The 21884-nt window shown below is 49.0% G+C and overlaps 1 protein-coding gene across 1 annotated transcript in view; it reads right to left on the bottom strand.

Annotated features, from left to right (window-relative positions):
- SORCS3 (sortilin related VPS10 domain containing receptor 3) overlaps nucleotides 1-20215 on the bottom strand; it is a 280892-nt gene extending 260677 nt beyond the window's left edge. Inside the window, exon 1 of the mRNA XM_035330191.1 lies at nucleotides 19389-20215. Coding sequence (XP_035186082.1) covers nucleotides 19389-19874 — 486 coding nt within the window. The 5' untranslated portion in view covers nucleotides 19875-20215. The remainder of the gene's footprint in view (nucleotides 1-19388) is intronic.
- Between the last annotated feature and the right edge of the window lie 1669 nt (nucleotides 20216-21884).

The raw sequence follows: 21884 nt of genomic DNA, 5'->3' as shown, positions 1-21884 counted from the left end.
ACAAAGTGAGCTCCGATTGGAGCCGTTCAGACTTCTGCCTGACTGTGCCGTTTATTGATGCCTTCTAAAAGTTCTTTAAAGACAAGCTGCAATCTCATGGATCACAGCAAGCACAGAACAAACCTCTCTGGTACAAAAGGTAAGAGACAGTTAAATGGTCCAAGGGTGAACCGTCCGTATTTTGTGTCTGAAGGATGGAGTAAAGCCTGGGAAGCTGCATCTCTCACTTTCCATTACATTACTGCTGCTTCTTCCGTCTGCACGGGCAGGGGTAACTTATCAGCAGGATTTTAGAAACAAGACCGGACTAATGCTTCCTTCTCCAGTAGATTCCCTACAGATAACTAACACGTAGACTAATGCCCTCTCAACAAGGTTAAGGTGGTTAACTATTCCCTTTAATATTACTACCACTTAATCCACTTTTATGACAGTTTAATGCTAGATGCTATTTTAAGACCATTCTTCAGTTAATATATATATTAGAGGCATTATTAGCAATTTTCTTTCCATTCTTATTTAATGAAGTTTAAACATTTTTCTGGGAATCTAGGATTCATATATAGCCCTGGGCTTATTTTGCCCTTGTTCATATTGGTTTTGCCTGATCCTCCTCAGAATCACTCTAGACTTCGCTAGCTCTGAGAGCTGCACACAGTCTGACTTCATCCCACAGCAGGGTCTGCAAGGTGCAACCACTCATCTCCAGGTGAAGCTAAGGGTTTCCTCTCCCATCAGCTTTCTGCAGTCCACATCCTTTGGCTCCTGAGCAAAGATTCAGACGTTTGGCTCCTGCAGTTAGAAAGCTAGTCATCCTAATCCAGGTGATTTTGGACATGACCAAAGTTCTTTTTTTGCAGCTTGCCAGGTCACCTTAAACTTTTCCAGCCTAAGATATGCAGCTAAGAGTTCCTCCTCTAGCTTCGTACCCCGTAAACCAGAACAATAATAGCACTTCTCCCGCTTCCTACTTCAATCTCCTTCTCAAAGAGTTTCTAACTTATAATCAGACAGCATTTATATGCGTATTACGTACATCTCCAGGTGCAGATTCATGAATTAAATCTTTCATAATACCTCTGAGACATACAAATATGAAAACACTTGCTTTGGACTTCGGATAGAGAGTTTCAGCAAGAAAATTAAATAAAATAGGAAAAACGCTGGGAGGAGGAAGAAAACATGCTGGTCAGCAGTGACAAACAAGTATGCCTTACAATCTTTTCCCAGTTGCTTGGCGCACCAGAGAGGCACACCAGAGAGCAAGGGGTAGTTGGGCAAGCCATCTAATGGGATGCTTCCAGAGAGGTAGTTTTAGGTTGACAAGGGGAACTTCTGGTAAATTCCTGCATCTTCACTATCCCGTACCAGTATTATCTGCCCCAAATAAAATCCAGGGGTACTTCAGACAACTTCTACTCCATCTAAAGGGATTAGCAGAAAAAACAATTGCTGAAACAAAGAGAGACCTTTACCTTCATGCCACTTTTATTTGCTACATCCATAAACAGAACAGGTCAGGGTCTATTTGCTGGTCCAGAGACCACCTGGCACATCAAGGTCTGCCTGCACCTGGCTAAACTTTCCCTTTTCCCAAGGCAAAGTGATCTCACTCATGCTCCCAAGGAGAACCATCTCTGGGCCATCCTGTCCCCTAAACCAGGCCTGACTTTGGAAGTTCAATAGCAGGCAGCAGAGCCATGCTGGGGGGACACCAACAGCAAAACCAGCATACTCGCACACCTGGCCAACAGCCGGGGCAACCTTGGCACTGCTTGGAAAGCAGAAAAATAAGGGTGAGAGCTGGGGTCCCACAGGCAGAACTTGCCATTGTTCACGAGGCCACAGCCACAAAGCAACCCGAGCAGAGTCACCAGCTTCAAGCCTAACCTTTGACAGGTTTGTGTCTGTCCTAGCAGAAAACCTGGTCTGCAGAGAGGAAAGTGCCCTGCCCAGGTTTTTTTGGCAAGAGCCTCCAGGTGATGCCTGAAGAGGACGAATAAGCCAGTTGCAGTAAAGAAGGCAGCAGCATGACAAGGCTGTTCTGCAGCAGCAATTGCAGTCAGCCCTGTGCCTGGCTTTCCCAGGAATCCTTCCCTTTAAATGCAGTCTTCCCACTACAGGGAATCTGCCTCTGACAAAGAGAAATAACCTCTGTTCTGTTTCCTGGTTGCGCTTTGATAAAGAGAAGAGAGTTGAGCTAAGCAGTGCCAAGACCTGACCATCCTTCCTGCTTTCATTTTGCCCCTCAAATTAACAAAAATTACTTTTGAAAAACTGTCAAAAAAGCAAAACAAAGCCCACATGTAACTCTTCAGATAAAAACAATTTTGAAGTCTGACACATGTAGTTCTGCAGGCACAGTGGCTATTAATAATTCAACAAAATATTAAAGTCATTACTATATTTTGCAATACCACAACAGCATGCTTTAGCAGAATTCCTCTCCAAATCTCATTGCAACTGCCATTAATAAATAAAATGCAATTCACTGTTTTAAATGTATTGTTTAAAGGCTAAATATTTCATCAGAACTAATTCATTTTAAATAATCAGACTAGGACTCTCCTTGCAGCACCAGGAGATCTCCAGCTCCACACACTCTCCACACTTAGAAATGAAATTATGTTTCAAAAAGGAAGTCAGAAATTTAATTCAGCTGGAATATTTTAGACTACAACCCCCTGCAGACTGATGGGATCCCAGCTACAAAGTCTCACAGCTTTCCTAGGCTGTTTATGTGACCTGGGAAGATAAAAACTGGGGAAAAATTACAGTGGAATGGATTACATGTATTGCCTGCCTTAAACACCGACCCACGCCTGATTCTCAGCAGGAAGGAGAAAAAGAAAGAGCATCTTCGTCCAAACCTCAGCTGCCAATCGCTGTAACCAGCAGTGCTCATCCAGGGTCTTTTCACCAGTCTCAGAGGGTTCTGAAAAAAGTACAGTTTCCTCTCACAGATGGGGAAGCTGAGGCACACGGGGAACAGCCCGCCAGCTGTTAATGTAAAGGCTAAAGGAGCAGCTCACGTTTCTCTGCCATGTACAAGCATGGACCTGAGCTCTGCGTCACTGCCTCCAAAGGGACACACGTGTCCATTTCAGTTGCAACTTAAAGGTAGAAGAAAACTACTGTCATTAAAAAAAATAATAATAAAAATAAAAGCATTTGACAAATATTTTCTTGGATCCAAAAAATGGGAACAAACGGTCTAGATGGGAAGTGACACCCCCCTCCACTCTTGAACCCAACAGCCTCCCAGCCACAAAGGGGAAAAATATTACCAGACCCTTACTAAGACAACAAAAAACCACTTCTGGCAGGTTATGGTGTAACTGTTACCTCCTGGCCACCTCCGGAAGAGCAGGCAAGCACTGTGCTGCTGACTGGCAGGCTGCTGTCAGCGGGGCCATCCCTGGGATTAAGGCAAAGCCAACACCACCTTACCTACGGGGCCTGTGCCGGGCTCCGTAACGCCTGTGTGTCATCCACCGAGCCCGCTGCTCCCCTCCAACACGAGGATGGAAACACCGCTACACCTTTGTTTCATTTCTCCATACCGAGACACGGCATAATGCAGAACAGCAGAGTGGGAAGTATTTTCAAGCATGACTTTTTACTGTAAAACGGCAGTAAATAAAAAGGCCTGCAAATCTTACAGCTCCTCTAAATTATGCTGGATTTATTTTTGTAAGTATATGGCTATAAATGTTTCATTTTAACCTTTTAATTTTTAAAAAAAAAAAATGGTTTTCTACACAAAAATTCTTTAAAAACTAGCTTTGTTTTTTAACCAGAATGCCAGCCTGGTCTGAGTCAGGATCTGGGGAGGGCTGTCAGGGCGGTGATGGGAGCTGGGGACTAAGCCCACGTTATCTGTCTCAGCAGCCTCCCCATACACATTCAAAAGCACCAAGCTATTTGCCAAACCGTGCACTATGTAAGCTGGATAACGCCAGACACAGCTGTGCCACTGAGCCATGTCAGATATGTGACACTGGGAATAGACGGACTTCTGGTCCTGTCCAGCACATCTGATCTTATGTTCCTGGGCATGAGGCCAAAGCCCATTAAACTCAACAGAAATGCAAAGGATTCGCTGGCTTTGAATCTGATCTTGTATGACAAGCACCAGGAATGGCTGGAGGTGTTTAACCTGTCAAGGGGAAGAGTTAATGGGAAGTCATTAATAAATACGCCACCTTCACTGCACCTCTTGCTTGGGCTTTAAGCCATTCAAACCTCAAAAGCTAAGGATCCTTAACTCCCGAGCCACAGCTCAGATGACCTCTGGGAAAGCAAGCCAACAGGACTTGAGCTTGTGGGGAGTCCGAGCCCAGCAGCAGTGAAGGACCAGCACAGCACAGCTAAATCTGGCCACAGCCACTGGTGTGCCATGTGAATATTGCTTGGTGGGACTTCGCAGTTGAAGCCCTCATCAGCTGCACTTTGAAGCTACTTCCAAATGGCTGCTTTCCTGGACTACTCGACCCTTTCAAGAGACAGCTCCACCATGCAGGCCAATGGCTTGTAACACTCGGTAATTCATCGGAGCATTAATGCTTTTCTGGTTGCTCTCTGTGATGAAGCACGGGTTGAAGGACAGCCATGCAGATGGAAGAGGCTTTCAATTTCCATCCTGCCTAAGCCTGCCAGCAGCATAGAAAGGGAAGCACACAGAAGTAATTCTGCTCGTACTGACACTCCACCAGTGTATCACCACTGACTTTGAAGATATTATTATTGCTGTACTCCAGCATCAAGATGATGAAAGATAAGCCCTTGAAATAAAACATGCTGCTTTGGCAGAAATCATGGCTTCATCAAACTGGGGTCCTTATCAAGGCAAGTGTTTTTGATGATACGAAGGAATTAAACCAAGCCCAGAAGTTTCATTCAAGAGAGCGGCAAAGGGAACCCAAAAGGTTCCAGTGTCAGGTTATTCTGATCTGACATGCCAGGAGCCAGAACAGCATTTCTAGCCTGGCAAAGGGATCACTCTCAGCACTTGTGCTGTCTGGCCAAGTCGGTGCACGATTCCAGCCAGCCAAAAATAAAATTTCCCATAGCAGCAATTTGTCCAGCAAGTACACAGGAGCCTGCAGCCCCAGCTCCAGGCTATGGCACAGAGCAATTCTTAAAAGTTTGTCTTGCTAGCTTATTACAAACTGCTCCTCTCTTTCACCCTCCATCCAGGAAGGTGGTTGGGACCTCTCCAAAACAACAGCTTAGTGAGCAGCTAAGGTGTTTAGCACAGCAGTGACCTGTGAGCACACGGTTGCCTGTAAGGCACTGAGAAATACCATGCACAGTAGGAATCGGCACCTGTCCCTGCACAGGACCTGGACCAGCACACTAACATTTTGAATGTCTTTTCACATTCAAAAAATAATAATAATAATAATAATAAAAAGTTTTCATTAGAAATAGCCCCAAAATTCAGAGCCTTGGCAAGCGCAGCTCAGCAGTTCTCCCCCTACAACACCCAAATCACTGGTGGCCAGGGAACATCAATGTTCCTGTGACACAGGCACATACCAAGGCACTCCAGATGACTTGCACTTGAACATCCAGGCTTCCCACTGATGCAAGACAGGGAGAGTGATACTTCACACAGTGGCAATATTTCAGTCTTCTTCCCTCAAGCTTCAGACTGAGTTATGGTCCCCACAATCAAAATAAAAATGAGAAGTTCTTCTGTCCCAAGATCAGCAGAATAGAAAACAAAACTCAGAAAGAATTAAAAATTGATAGCATGAAGCAAAAGAGATACACAGAGACCCGCACTGGCAAAACTACGGCTGCACACCGCAATACTCCCATTAGGATCCTGTTGGCACTAGTGTAAATCAAGCTGTCTGTGCAACAGCAGTGTAAAATCACCGTGAGCTGAACAGCATCCCTTGGAAGGGTAACACACATTTACTGACATCCTTCCCCTCCCTTCAGCTAATGGCAGGATGGACCATTTAACCAGTGGTCTAAAGCTTCAGCTTGCATGACAGCCATTTATACACCCTGGCAGGTGAGAATGAACCATTCAACTCCTTTGACCTAAATAAGTAGGAGAAAAGCCTCCTGACAGCATTGCTCTGCCCAGCTTGTCTGAGACACCTCCAAGCATTGCTCAGCCGTGGCACGTCTAACTTGAATTGACCACGTCCCAGCTTCTAACACACTGTCTCCACCTAATCTCTTTCCTCCCTTCTCTCCCCGTGGGGTTTACACCTGGCCACAAAGCAGAACAGCATCAAAATACTGCTTGGGTTGCCAGTACTTGTGCCTGCCTCACTCAGGGGTCATTTTTCTCCCCTCTTTTGGTGCTAATTCCTCCTGTTTGGTTTGTTCTCCAACCCTGCCCTAGGCAGCAGCTGCCATAGCAGAAGGATGCACCAGGAAAATTCATCAGTATAAGTCAAGCACAAGCCTGCCTCTGGAGGGAGAGCATTTAAATAAAGAATGAACCTGAAATAGCTACCAGCTTCCCTGTAGCCAGAACTATCTGTCAGCACAAATTCACCACAGGGGACCGTCATGCAGGAACAAAACCTCTTCTGGCCCCATGTTCAGGAGGAAGCAAGTAAAACTGACCGACGTGCCAGCCCACAGACTGGCAAGGACCAGCAGCAAGGAGACAGAAACAACAGAGAAGGCCACAACTGCTCCATCACTACAAATCCTCCGTAGGAACGTCCATGCTGACTCCCTTTTAGGGAGTTCACATTCTGTAGATGCAGACAAAATAAAATGGCAAGATTATGCCATCACCTTTATATGCAACATCCTTTAAAGACAAGATTTGTGCAAGGTGCTGCACATACACCTGAGAAAAGGCAATCTTGCTCCCAAGTCCTTACCATTAAACACTATTTCCTACTTACCCCTCAATCTCACAACTCCATGTGCATTTTTGAAAAATACCTTTGGCTCAGGACAGGAATGGCTGCAAGCACAGACCCAGTTAACTGCCAGCCTTCCCACCTTGCCACCAGTGCCCAGCTCTCCTGATCGGTTAGATCTGAAGACAAGAGGACAGCAGAACTGAACCCAGGGAGGGCAAATGCTTTAAGACAGCTTCAAATTCAATATATAATCGACCATGTTCAGCCTAAGGAACTCAGTCTAGAACTGAGGGTTGCCAAGATCCTACCATGGCAGACAAATACCACTCCTAATCCACACTAAAGGCTGACTGATACTGCCCAAAGGCACAGCAAGGGAAGGAGAAGGAAGAAATGTGCAGTGCCAGGCAAAGGGATCAGTGCACATCAGCTGCAGCAGAAGGGTGCACAGAAGTGGAGGAAAAGCAGGCACAAGGAGACCACAGCCCCAGAATATCTCTGTATCAGTAATTAGCTTATCTAGTTGTTAGTTATATACCTCGTTTTATAGTTATCAGTCCAATATCTCCTTACACACATGTAGAAACCTTTAAGTGATTGAAGTGGGATTTGAAAAAAAAAATAGAGCAAGCCCAGGAAACTGCACTCTGCCCCTCCCATCCTCCTCTCACAAGTGTCCACATGCAGCGTTTTGATAGCAGCCAGTCTTGTACTGGTGAGCCTGTTAGCTACTAAGGGCAATAAATGTCACAGACAGCCCTGCCAGGTAAGAATACAGTGTTAGGCAAGGTGTTTCCCCATGAGCCACAACATGGAGACAGCAGCACTGCATGCTTTCACACTCACATCAGCTCACTTCTGCATCCTCACACACGCCACAGGTCAGCTCGTGCCTCCTGCCCTCACCTCCTCTGCGATGAGTAAGAAGAAGTCTCTGCAGCTCATCCAGCCCCCGGCCTGAAGACAGCCTCCACCAGTCAGTGACTTTCTTGCCTGCCAACCTTTGTGTCTGGGGAAGAAGGTGAGAATCTCCCATTTTTACATTAGACACGGGGCTTTCAAATGAGACAGTATTTCAATTTACTATGTACCATTCAGTATCATTCTTCAGGGTTATAGTTAGACCCACCTCTTTCCCCTTTTTGTGGGTTTTCACTCCAACACCTTCTCCCCAACCTATTTATTGTCAATCTCCAGTAGCGTTACAGGAAGCCCAAACTTAAAACAAAAGCAAAACAGGCACACAGCGAAGAGTCACTAGAATATTCGCTCGGTGCAGCTCAGAAAGGCAGGCTTTGTCACTTGAAGTATGCGAGGCAGGAACAAGTAATGAAGATAATCTTTAATTAATTAAAAGCAAGGAAGGGTAGAATTGAGCCTGGAACAAAGAGATGCAGTACAAGCAAACTGAAAACGCTACACTGCCAGCGATGTTGCCTTTTGATTAAAGGAACAGTTTCCAGGCAGGCTGGCAAAAAACAACAGTGAACAATATTAATTAAGTAAATTAAGGCCTCCTTGGTGCTGATACTGTAGCTGTGTTTTAGGTTGCCTTCAGAAAGAAATAAAGCTTCAGCTTTGGATGCAACAGATCACTTTGCTTGTCTGCCTGTGTATTAGCAGGGGAGGGATAACTGAATTCAGTTCAAATCGGTCAACAGATTCCAATGGGGGGTGTCACAGACAGTGAATTCCTGCAAGCTCAATAAATATAATCAGCTGGGTGGAGAAGCAGGTCCCAAACTAACATCTGACCTGAGCCATAAACCAGCCGGTGCCCGTTCTTAGAGCTGGCAGGGCTCCAGCTGGTCACCGTACAGCCCACAGCTGGCACGCCTGTAGCACTGAGCCAACCCACCAGGGTGGCTGTTGTCTCCTCCAGCTGAGCAGCAGAGGCAGGGGCCTCGGCAGAGATGAAAAAACACTGATAGATGACTTCTGGAAAATAAATCTGTTAAGGGATAATATATTGCAAGTTTCTGTTGCTTAACAAGATGACCAGGCATTTTATTTATTTTCTGATCCTTTGGAGGGTAGGCAACCTCAAAAACACTGAGCAGAAAACATAAGCCACTGAGGTACAACAGCCAGATCTTTCCCAGGCATATTCTGTATCCCACACTTTTTGAACACCCTCCTGTTTAAGTTTCAGCTCCCAGAAGAGTTTGGCTGATGACAGCAGAGCCACCCCTGTTATGCCTCTACACCACCTGGTACGGACACCGTGATTTCATGGGGCTTTCTCCTGATGTTGCTCCAACAGTTACCAAAGCACACTGGAATAAATATTCTCTCTCTTCTGTAATAACTGTTCTCTCAAATATAGCGTGGTTATCATACCTGTTTTCAATCTCCCAGGCAAGCCGTTTTTCAGGCCAGATGGTAAATCTGGTTTTCAGAGACCTCCTGCCTGACACGCAGGCCTGTCTGCGTGTCCCCTCTCCCACCACGTGCTGTGAGCTAGGCTTCCTGTGCACAAGGTCACCACGCTCCTTCACTCACAGGCTCACCAGTCCCATGCCTTGTATCAGCCTTTAGACACCCAAACAAGAACAAAAACCCTGTTCCACTACCCAGGGCTTGCACTGCTTCAGTCGTTCTGTCCAGGAGCAGGGCCCAGCCCCAGATACCCCTCTGCACCCCCATCCACACGTCCACTGTGGCAGTCCCCCATCTTGCAGAACAAGACCGATATGGGGAGACTCAGCCCAGACCCAATCCAAAGGAGCAAGAAGATATTGGTTGTCCTGCCTCCCTCAGGAATCCTTCATCTGTACCTATTCTGCAGCAGAAACGTTTCCCCATGGGTTGGAAGGTGTAACGCAATGAGTAGGAAAGCCCCTTTGATGATTCTGAAAGCATCAACACTTCTATATTATCCCATGGCAAGATCGCACAGGCAAACAAGCAACCCCCACACATGGCCCTTCCATGACCACCATCCTAAACCTCTCCAACCTCCTACAAACAAGCCACAGAACTCAGAGCCAGCTCCCAATCCCTTCAGCAGACAGATGCCTCCTGTCTCTGTATTTCCCACGGAAGCCCAAACTCATGGCTCTGGCGGCTTCACCATGTCACCTCTCTACCAGCCCAAGAGGTGCTGCAATAAAGTACTTCAACCTGGGAAGCCGGGCCGGTAGAGGGATTAGAACTGCAGGCAGGTGCTTTTAAATCACTTTCAGCCAGAACTTTGCAGTGCTTTAACTTGATCAATCTGTTAACGATTTTAACTGAGCACATTCCACTTTGTTATTAATGAGAGTCGTGTTCTTCCCACTCTTAGCTCCTCTTTTCACCTATTTTTCTTTCTTTCATGTAATCTCTTCTAAACAGAAAATACACCCAGGATGTGAACGGCATCACAGCTGAAATAAAAGCAAGATCTTTGTTCTTCAGGCACCAAATCAATAAGGAACAGGAGTCAGAACAGTTGCCTTCCACCTCTGTTTCTAATCAGGAACACGGCCTGGGGCAGATCCCTCCTCTCTCCCATGCCTTTGTTTCTCCAAATAAAATTATGGCCTAACACCATTGACTTTTTTTTTAAGTAACTTTTGAAATAGCCAGCAAGGAGGCAACTTAAGGGCTCTGTATGTGCAGTTCTCTCTGTCATACTCTAAGACCAAAATTGGTGAGGTTTGGCCACAAAGGACAGGAGCTCTGGAGCAGAGCCCTACAAAGGCACACCTCATACAGAACCACTATCCCTCTGTCCTCTGGCAGAGGCAGCTCGGGGCTGCAGACAGGAGGCCCTGTTCACCTGCATGGAGGCTATTGATCACAGTGTGGGGGATTTTTCCAATCAGGCCCAAACAGCAGGGAATGGCTAACGACCAATTAGAGCTCTCGTTCTTCCCTCTCTGCACCCCTGAGATCCTAAAGCACTTTTGGCAAGAGCTAAATAATCATGTTTTTATAAATCCTTTTCCACCCAACAGCTTTGCAAATATCCACCCCTTTTAAGCCTCAGCAACAGCCCTGAGTATGAGTTAACTCCTCTTTGTGCATGAACCAAGACAAGGGGCAATAAACGTGCCCATTAAGCACAGGGGCAAACACTGAAATCATGAAATGCCCTGCATGCTCAGCCTGCCCTCCCAAGCATCTGACCTCAGCCTGTGCTTCTCTCAACCATCAAAGTCAGCAGGAGCTCTGTGCCCAAGCCTCCCTCACTGGAGCCCTCTACTGAATTCCTACAAGGAGCTCGATGCCTTTCTGGCACCTATCAGCAGCATCACTGGCCACTAAAATGTACCAGCAATACACCTCTTACAGACTGGTGTAGTACCTGAAGCAGTGCCAAAGCAGTTGTTTTTAGAATCCTGAGGCCTTTCATTCATCTTCAAAGTAAGCCATTTGCTGTGGCTCAACCCTAGCTCTCCCAGGTCCCAAATACCTGCTTTAGTCCCAGGGACACAAGTAAGCACAACCACTCCTCCCAAGGCGTAATGCTTTGTCCCACTGTGCCGCAGCTGGGATGAATCCCAGCCCATTGTCCCTCCACACTCACATACAAGAAAAGGAAAGAAGCACAAAAACAGAGACTTGTGCAACATCCTCCCACTGGTCAAAATAATGTGGAGATCTAAGAGGCAGGGACCCATCAGGACAATCTTAGCCTCTGCAGACCAGGCGTGGGGGAGAGGTGCAATGAAAGGACTCCCCTGCCCTCAGCACCCAGCTGCGTTGGCACAGGAGAGGGAACAGAAGGGCAGTAAAGTGGGTCTGTCACCAGCTGTCACAGATAGGAAAGGGGACAGTGCAGCTGAGAAGGTGGCGAGGGCTCATTGCTGCTGCCTGGCCCTGTGGTTAATGTCATCCCTTCTCCCAGGCCTGCACTGGGAGGTGCTGGGGGGTTTGCAGGCACGTAACTCGGGCTGGAGGGGACCCGAGCAGACAAGAGACCCTGTCCTTGGGTCTCTCATCTTTAGGAAAAAGCCTAGCAGCAATTAGAGACAACACAGAAGGGAGATGGCATCAGCTGCAAGGCAGGGTGAAATGCTTTACCACGGCCGAGTGAGCACTAAGACTATTTTCCTCTCTTGCAGAGGGAACCCCGGACAGCAGGAGTTTCGCAGAGTCAATGACTCCGAGCGGGTTTTCATATCAATATTTCAGCAGTGTCTGTCTTCCCAGCGTGGATTTCCCAGGCCCCAGCTCCCCTCCCCACCCGCTGCAGTATTTTCCTTCCCTTAGCAAATGCCCACGCTCCCTCTAGCGCCCGGCTCTGCTTTTCACACACTGGCAACCCAGCACCCTTTCCTACAGCCTGTACCCCAGGGTGTCCAAATCACGCTGGAGCTAATTAGAAGCGATGCTATTTTGGGCACAGAGGCCCCGTGGTGCTCTGCAGATCTGCCTGGCTGGAGTTTGTGTCGCATATGTGAATAGGAAGGGGAGAACGCAGCACAACAGCCTCGGCGTCAGAGACCCTCCCTGAACACGAGGCAGCTTTGCCACTTGTTTCAGTGGGAGAGCAATCAGGTCTCCTTCAAGACTGAGAGGGAGGCAAGAAAGAGTGTTTTGATTAGTCAACACCGACCTTCTCTGATTTTCATTGTATGCTGTGACTCCACTGACCGTGAGGGCTGGGAATTGACCCCAAAATTTCTGCAGTGGTTTATTCATGCAATGTGTTTAAGACATACAGCCACCCTCTCCAAACACTCAGCAAACTATTCACTTCCCTCACTCTCACAATACCCCATAAATTCAGGAAAGGAAATACTGCCAGGCCCTTCTTTTTGCATGGAGGAAACATTAACAGTGATGCTGCAGCTTTCCCTGGATGCTGAGGGGAAGTCAGGATTTGGGAACTTGTTTGCCTTGAGCTCCTGCAGAGAGTTTAAGCAAACCAACAAGTTTGTATGCACAGGTGTCACTTCAGCAAATGTTCCCACTAAGGAGAAGCAGCTCACCTTCCCAGAGCCCTGAGGCTGCAATCCAGGAAATGCAAAAAAAAACCACAGGTCTTCTTCTTGTACTGCCCCACAGACAGCTCCAATGTTTCCTGGCCTCTACACTCACTTTTCATTCTTACCTGGCACTTTTCACTGCTGGGGGATACCACAGGTTGAATCCTTGACTAGATCCTACATCAATCCTACACCAACTTACACTAAGGATCAATTTAAATATTTTTTGCTGCTTTGGAGAACCTCTGCAATACAGTTTTCAATACATCACAAGGAATACGTCATTTAGTTTATTCATCTGATTACAGGCAGGGTGGGCTCCACACCTTCAAACACAGGTTCTCACTGGAAGATGAACTTGACCAGATCCCAACCAAGGCCAAGTCTTAAATTCATAACCGATAGGTTTTCTAGCCATTGCCCTGGAAACATTGAAACCATAAACTCAGGTTTGGTCTTCAATCTTGAAACAAATTTGGATTTGTAAGAGAGCACCAAGTCAGGTAAGCACGTACTGGGAGCTTAAGGAGCGTGACGCTGTGGTGTGATTTAATGAAATTCTTGACTGTTTGCAAGACTGGCTCCCAGTGTCCTTTAGTGCAGTCAACATTGCAGATCCTTGCTCTCTAAGCTGTGCTTTACCCATTAAACAACACTGCTTCCATATTTCTTCTAAAATCTCTACTAACAAATTCAGCTATAAATTCGGAAGCTCAGGAAGTTCTGTCTCTCCCCAGTCCTGCATTTAAGAAAATATTTGCCTCATCTCACCTCCCCTTGGGGTGAAGTTTCTCCTGCCTAACATCAATTCTCCTCTCAAACCCATTTTCAAAAAAAAAATTTGTCATCTAATTGGATGAACGTTTCCCATTTAACAAAATAATTACGGAATCCCAAAGCTGTTCCTGTTTGCATTTAAATTACTGTGAAAGCTTAGCCACAGATCCTGGGCCTCATCCCTGAGCAGGAGGAAGTCCAAGTAGTGAGGCTCAAAGGGAAACTGCTGGCAGGCACCTGGAACATAAGCGGTTCTGTTTCTGAGCCCTGGGCTATAAGAACTTCAACAGCTTGCTGCCCTGGGCTGGGTAACAAGCTGGGGAATCTGCCAGCTTCACAAGACTCACACACAACAGGGGCTGTCCACTGGGCATCAACCCGACTTGACAAAGAAACCAGTCTGGAGAGAAATAGCCTGAAGAATACTTTCCAGATGCCTTCCTCCTGCTCTACTGACTCGACACAACCACGAAAGCAATTGCAATGTGAGTTTCATTTTTATTTCCACATCTTCCCCTGGAATATTAATTAAAAATGGATTGGCAAAGTCCTGCAAAATGACTTTAGTGGCAAACTTCATTACTGGGGGTAGTGGAGAAGTGTAAATGCAGCAAGACATTGCGAGACAGCCCACACACCTTCAACAGCAACACCACCACAACATGGCCAAACGCCATCTGAGAAAAAAAATAAGAAACAGCCTAGAATAGCAATTGAAATATCTACCAAATGCAGTGCAATTAATGTGATTGCTCTGCCACCATCTCGCACTCTAGGAGTAAACATTTTAGACCAGAATCCAACCGGAGCAGATACCCACAGCTGACAACTGAACGCAGCACTGCCTGCCTGAAGATTCATTTTGTTGCCTTCATCCCTTCCAGGCACAGCAGCCCGTTTGGGATTGCAGACATTGCCCACCTCGTTCTGCCCATCACGCGCTGCATTGTTAGGCATCTTAATGAAAAACTACCTGGCACGCAGCAAGTCCCTCAGCCTCCCCAGCCTGTAATTCACCACGGGAGTGAGTAATGTCTCGGTATCAAACCACCAGTACATTAGCAGATCACACCAGAGCACTGCCAACAGCATGCAGAAGAATCATTCCCGGAAGAGCCAGGCTTCGCTGTTCGCACTTGGACAACTCGCTTGTCACTGCCAGCCCTCAGAGCTAGCACGGGGTAAAGCAAAGGGATCTCTGCGAGCTGGAGGGAAAGACTCACAGGAGCCATCACAGCAGGTCTGTCCCTATCACATCACATCTACACAAGTCTTGAAAGCTATTCTGATGACTTGCTGTGCCTTTCTTTCAGGAGAAACTCTTCCTTAATGTCCACTCAGACATATCATCTTGCTGTTCCAAACGTTATGTCCTCTCCTACCAAGAAGACAAGCTGCATCTTTCTAACCCTACTTCAGAAAGCTGTTGGCGACTGTAGTACTATTGGCCTCCTCTTCACCAAACTCTTCTGCCAAAAACTTCTCACATTCCCAGCCTTGGAGTGAGTCTCACAACCACGTTAGCTCCCGAGATGAGAGCACTAGGCTGGCTGGGCCGTGGGTTAAAACAACGCAGCTTGTCTGGCAAGATAGAGCAAGGCTTCTGCCCAGGTGCCTGCCAGATCTCATCTCGCCGTCCCCAACTTGCAGAGCCTGGATCCCATTGCCGTTGCACAAGGAGCAGCTGTATCGCTCAGGTACGCTGTCCTGCTGCAGGTTCATCTTCGGCCCTCACTTTGAGATAAAAATGCACCCTGCTGACATTTATTTCCTATAGCATGAAAAATGCAAGCCCTGCGAACATCTAGGAACTGGGCCTGGCTGAAGCAATATTGCACATGCCTTAGGCAAATGCCCTCTCCTGCTCTTGTGGTAGCACTGTAGTGCCTTCACCCATCTTCAGGTCTGAATTTTTCCTGTGGTTACTAGAAAGAACGGACACGCATACTGGGATGGGTACAACACACTGTGCTAAGCTGAGCATACCCTCACAGGTAATGGACTGAAAGTGTCTTCTAGTTCAAAGAGAACTAAAAATGCGTATCTTTGCTTCTTACATCGAACAAAACAATAGACTGAATTCACAGTGCTTCCACCACAGACAAAGCATAGGGAGGATTAAATACTTCCTCTACGCAGCTACATTCAGCCAAGTGATAACTCTGAAACCTAATGACACCCGTCCAACTGGTACCATTGCACTAGTGACCACACCAGCAGAGCGATCTGCCTGAATGTTTTATCCGTTGAAGCTTGTGGAAATCTCTTGAAAAGTAAAAATCAAGAAAGAAGATAGCAAGAAGTAAAGCTGCAACAACATTGAAGGTGGTGCTACTTATTTCTGTGAATCCTTATCCTAGAAATCTGTGAAGGAAGCAGGAGGAAAAGATCATCTGAGAAATCAGATTATCTTCACAGGAAGGTTGGAGAGAGCATCTGGTGAGCAGCACAAGGAAAAATTTCATGCAATAGCATAACCGCCTAGAGAGGGAAAACAAGTGAAGAGGACACAACTGCTCGCCGAATGGCACATGGTACTCAGCATCTCTTTGGAGTGGAATGTTTTTTTTTAAAAGAAAGGCTTGCAGATCTTATGAGAGTAATGCTATCTTACACAAAAAACTCCCCTTTTTTCAGAAAGGTCTTGGCAAGAAAACATTTTATCTGATCTATGCCAGGTCCCTCAACAGCTTCAGTGTCCTCTCAATAAATGCTTCTATGGGACAGACTGATACCTGAGGCCCAAGCACAGCTCACCTTATTCTTGTATCAGCCCCACTGAACAGACCGCTAAGCCCCCTTCTCAAGAACGCAGACAGAGGACACAAACCCCATTTCTGCTCAGAACAGTATTTTTGCATTTCCTAACTTTCACTCAAAGATCTTCAGGTGTTGCACAAAGCAAAATTCTGCTCCACACCACCACTTTGTGGTAGGTAAGCAGTACTATCCTCATTTAACATGGGAGAGGAGACTCAGCGAGGTTAATTGTCTTTCCTAAGGTCACGGAAAAAGCCCGCGGGCAGGACAAAGCAGAGAACTCAAATTCCCCGATCTCACCAGGTTTTTGCCTCTATCCTAATCCTGACCTCGCTATCTGCAAATGGAGAAAACAAAAGTTTGTTGCCTGGGAGGGATTATTTTTTTAATATGTTAAATAGAGATTTGAGGGATGGGGGAGAAGAGGCGGAAGGAAAAAGAGGGGGAGCTGCTCTCAAAATAGCAATAAAATACATGCAGCAGGTTTTTAATATTCTGGGTAACAGGACATACAGCAGCACACAGACTTCCCTCCTGTGGAGTTTGCTACACAGCCCAGCAAAAACCACTAAATTTTTATGACCATCATTTGTTCTTCTTTGCAAATCCATCCCAACCTATCTCAGGAAACCCTCCCCATCAACGCCTGATTTGAAATGTACTGCTTCACTGCACGTAATTTGATTGATCGTGTTTTTAGTAAATCATAAGCCACAAAAGCTTCAGTTTTGAAGTCTGTTCGAGTAACGGGGAATTGGTCAAAGCAATCCCTACGCCTCTTTACTGTTTCGGTAGCCTAAAACCAGTAGCACACAGACACGTCCTAGGTGCTCCACTAGGTCATCTATCATCATCGTGAGACATGAGTTAATCCGTTTTGTCCATTTTCAGTTCACATTTTTGCTGGTTTGTGTCTATTGTGACCTAAGAAAATACATGCTTCGGGGTAAGAGACTGGGAACCAAGGTGGCTGGCACAAGGGGCCACGCCGTTTCCCTGCGTGACCTTGGGCAAATTGCTTGCCCTCCCCGTGCCACAGCCACCCCAACAGTACAGCTAGGGAAAAGCCGAACTGCAGCAGAAAAACAGGCATTGGAGTCAGCCTTCTCTGCCAATAAATGAAAGGACCCAGCTTCTAGCATTTAACTTTCCCTCTAGAGTCACATAATACACTGTTAAAAATAAAAAATGAAACCCAATTAATCATTAAATGCAGCGTGTTTTCTCCAAAAGACAGGAGCGAGAACGTCTCCTGATGCCAAACCCCGTACAAGAAAAAAATAACACAAAAAGATAACGCTGTTATTTATTAACACGCTTGGTTTTCCTTCCCACAAACACCATGCTGGCACTACACACCAGGCTCGTGCTTGCGCTTTGGAGTTGGAAGCTTCCAACGCACGCTGTCTTGAGGTGCAAAACCCTCATGCAAAGTTGTGAACAATCAAGAAGTTTTCCTTTATTACTTACGCCTTCCCTGTCACCTGGACTTAAAGACTAAGCGAAGCTAGTGAATTAAACAGCATATTTCTATGAAAGAGACAAATTCTAGTCTTAAACTGGGGAAGGAGGGAGAATTTTGTGAAAGTCATTTTCTGACCTGCACTTCAGAAAAAATGACCTTTTATTCCTCCTCCAAATGCCTACAGAATGACTTTTCTCTACTACTTTAACCAGAAATACTCATAACTATTGGAAATTCAGGCTGGGAAGGAACGCGGGGATTTTAGCTTCTTTTGCTCAACACCCTTTGATACGGCACTGAACTGAAACAAAAGAGAGGGCATGTAGGTTGTTTTCTTCATTACATGCCATGTTATATTAAAAATAAATAGTCCTAGAGACAAGTGTAATGCTAAAATATAGCATGCAGCTGTTTTCTCTTCAATGTTTGCTTTCATCTTTAATGAGAGTGGAATTCATGTCTGGCAAACACAACTGCCTTAAAAAATTGGGTAAATCAAAGTAGCATCTACGTCGCTGGCAGCGTTATTGCCTAAGCAATAATAAATAGAGAAAATCTTCCAGTAAAAAAATTTAAGGAGGTGGTTGAATGGCCCGGGATTAAGTAATGGCTGATGCACAGATAGATAGGGGATAGATAGACAGATAATTTGCTCTTTAATGACTAATCAATCTCATGAGGAATACAGCTGAAAATCCAGCTGATCTGTGCCGCGCTGCTAATTGCTTTATGCACATTTCCAATAGCGGCAAAACAATGAAAGAGGCATTTTGGAGGCAGTGATGAGCTACAGTAATCAGAATAATGGGAATATTGTCACCAGCCGTGAAGGCTTCCAAGAGTCCTGGAGACTATGCCTCTTCTCAGACCTTACAGCAGAGTGGAAGCGGTGTTGCTGATAGTGAGTTAGAAGAAAATTGAAGTTGTGTCCCCAGCCATCTGCCGGGTGTTGCAGAGCAGGGTGCGAGGGAGGGCCCTGCGCTATGGGGACACCCCCACAGGCACGCAGAGCACCACAAACTTTCAGGGACACCTCAGCTCCTCCTTGTTATTGACTGCAGGGAAAAGGCATGAGCCTGCATCGATTTTTTTAAAAAACTTTTCTGCGTGCTCGCACTACCTGCCTCCTCTCAGAGCCCCTTAACATGCTGGGGAGCTCTCCACCCCTTCACAAATTGATGGCATCTCTCCTGTCGCCAGCATGCAGAGCTGAGAACGGGAGGGCTGCTCCGCCACCACCGTACATCAGTCACCCCCTGGCACAGAGGCAGGGGAGCACACCAAGGTGTATATCACATATGGGGAGTGCAAGGGGGCAGCAGGCAGCTGGGGACACAGGGGGCTTCCCTGGGCGAGGGAGAAGGCTCCGGCCAGCCTAGTCCCCCTGGTAGAGCTCAAGGCCCGGGGATGACAGCTCTCCCCTCGGGCAGGGGTAGGGATCGCCCCCTCTTTTTTTTTTTTTTCTTCCCAGGGAAAACTTTTCTCTTTTTACCTAGGCTCCGTGGTGTCCCCGGCCGTAAAAGCAAGCGGCGCTCAGCACCCCTCTCCTCCCCGCATTTCCGAGCTCAGCACCATCCCTCCCCTCCCAGCCCAGCCCAGCCGAGCCGCGGCGGCGATACTCACGCTGCTGTTGTGGCCGGACCAGTGCACCATGGCTTGGTTGTGCGCCGCGTCCCCGGTGAGGGCGAACGTGGTGCTGCCCAGCCGCAGCTCCTCTGCCCCTCGCAGCCTCGCCGCTCTCCCCTCCTCCGGGGGTCCGCGGGGCTGAGCCCTGGCTCCTCGCTGCCCCTCGGCCGCGAGCAGCCCCCGGCCGCCTCCCGCCGCCGCCGCCCGCCGGCTCCGCACCGCCGGGCCCCGGCCCCCGCCCGCCCCCGCGCTGCCCCCCGGCTCCCCGCCCGGCACCGGCTCTCCGGAGCCCCGCGCCCGGCTCCCCGCTGATCCCGGCGCCGGTGGTTGCCGCTGCTCCAGCCCGAGGCGAGGCCGGGAGGGAGACGAGCAGGGGCCGCAAGTTAGCTCGGCGTCGGTGAAGGAGCAGGAGAGAAGTAAGAGCCATGTCCAGGCGAGCAGGGCGGCGTGGCAGGGCGGAGAGCGGCGGGTCCCCTTCTCCATGCCTTGGCGGAGCGAGTCGGGGGGCTCGGAGAGGGAGGGGGGCGAGGCGCTGCGGTTAGGGCTTTTTTTTTTTTAGGGGCCGGATGCTAATTATAATAATTATTATTTAGGAAAAAAAAAAAAAAAGCTCTTCTTTCTTCGCTCTCCTTTTCTCTTCCCCCTTTTCTCAGACGGTGACCAGAGGAAAAAATTAAAAAAAGGAAAAAAAAAAAGGAAAAAAAAAAAAACTCTCTCCCCGGTAGTTGGATGCTGTTCCTTACTGTTGGTGGATCTTTTTTTTTTTTTTTTGAAAAGTGCTTTTCAGTGAAACTGTTCACGTTCGAGGATTTGATCAAGTGAGCGGGCACCACCGCACGGGGGGAGGAGCCCCGAGCCTCGCCAAGCGCCGCCGAGAGCCAGCCCCGAGCCGCCGCAAGCCAGCCGCGCTGCGCCGCGCCGCCGGGGGCCGGCAGCGGGGCCGGGGGCGGGAGCGGGACCCGGCGGCCAGGCAGAGGGAGCATCCCCCGGGCTCCCTCCCGCCTCGGTCCCCGGGCCCCTGCCCGAGCCAAAGCAGCCCTCTTCTCCCCCGTGTGTGTTCACCCCTACGCGTATTTACGGCTGCGGGGGTATTTACAGCAGCACAACCTCGCCCTGGGTCTATCTATATACACGCGTGCCTATCCGTGCACGGGGGCAGGAGGAGAAGCAGATGGGGGGAGAACCCCTGGCTGATATCTGCCCCCCCCCCCACCCCCAAAACCCGGTACCAGCGCCCCCACGGCCCCGGCCACCAGGGAACCCGCACGGGAACGTCCCCGGCTGGGAAGGGGGCTGGAGGGTTTTTTTTGGGGTGGCCAAGGAGGGGCACGATCTGCGGGCAGCTCACTGGAGCATCGTCCCAGGGCTGCGTGGAGATGGATTTCTTCAGATCATGGCAGCTCCCACCGCAGGGACGCGGATGTCCCCGGCCAGGACACCTACTTTCCCTTGGCAAAGCCCAAGGAGCTTTTTTTCTTTTTTCCAGCCCCAGCCCCCGGACAAGGACTGGGGGAATTGCACGCGGGAGGGCGCTGGACCGGAGCATTCCCCCCTGTGCGGGTCACCCCCCGGAGCTCTTCACTGCAGCAGCACGGCGGCACTTTCCCCTCACATCAAACCCACGGCCGACCTCACCCCCTCCTTCGCCTCCTCCTTTCGGAAAGTGGCCATAATTAGCGCTGTGTTAATCAGCCCACCCTCCCACTTACCCCATCAGCCATTCTTTCGCCAGCCGAGGACGGATCCGCCGCTACGCGACTCTCCCCGCGGTCCCCCCTCTCCCCCCCCCCCCCTCCCACCTCGCACCCGTCCCAAAGAAGCGGGGACGGCTCCACAGTTCCCCCCCTCAGGTGGCTTTTCCAACCCAGCAGGGACAAAGGGGCCGAGCCAGGCCGGGGGCATCCCCACGTCCTGCTCCTGGGGGTGCCGGGGGGGTCCTCGCTACACGGTGCCCCTCGGGAGCTGCCGCTGGGAGAGGGGAGAGAGGAGCGCAAAGGCTGCTGCGAGCGGTGGGGAAAGGGGGCCGGGGGGTCGGGTGGGGGGCACAGAGCCGAGGGGGTCCCCGGCTGCGGGCACGGCTCTGCCCGGGAGCCGCAAGCCCCGAGGAAGGGGGAGGCGAGGGCAGGAGAAGCAGAGCCCCCGCCCCCAGCCCGGCGGATGTCAGTCCTGCCTTAGAGCCGGCTCCTTCCCAAAGCACGCTGCCGAAACGGCTTCGGCTGGTCCCTGCACCGCTCCCCCCACCCCCGAAGTCCCAGCACGGCACCCCGAGATGGGGGCTGTCAGCTCCGTCCTTGCGGGGACACCACGAGATGAGCGGCCGCGAGCGCTGTCACGGCGGCGGGCAGCATCGGGGCTCGCCGCTGCTGGCCGCACGGGGATGCGCTGCCCGTCCTGCAGCGGGACTGTCCCCTGGTAGTGCCGGAAGTTTCTCCGGTCCCCCTGGGCCCGGCAGCAGCTCGGTGCTGCTCCTGGCGATCCAGAACTGCTGTCACC

This window comes from Oxyura jamaicensis, chromosome 6 (assembly GCF_011077185.1).
Source record: "Oxyura jamaicensis isolate SHBP4307 breed ruddy duck chromosome 6, BPBGC_Ojam_1.0, whole genome shotgun sequence".
NCBI lineage: Eukaryota > Metazoa > Chordata > Aves > Anseriformes > Anatidae > Oxyura > Oxyura jamaicensis.
Note: the sequence above shows the minus strand (reverse complement) of the source record. Positions and strands in the feature narration are given on the sequence as shown.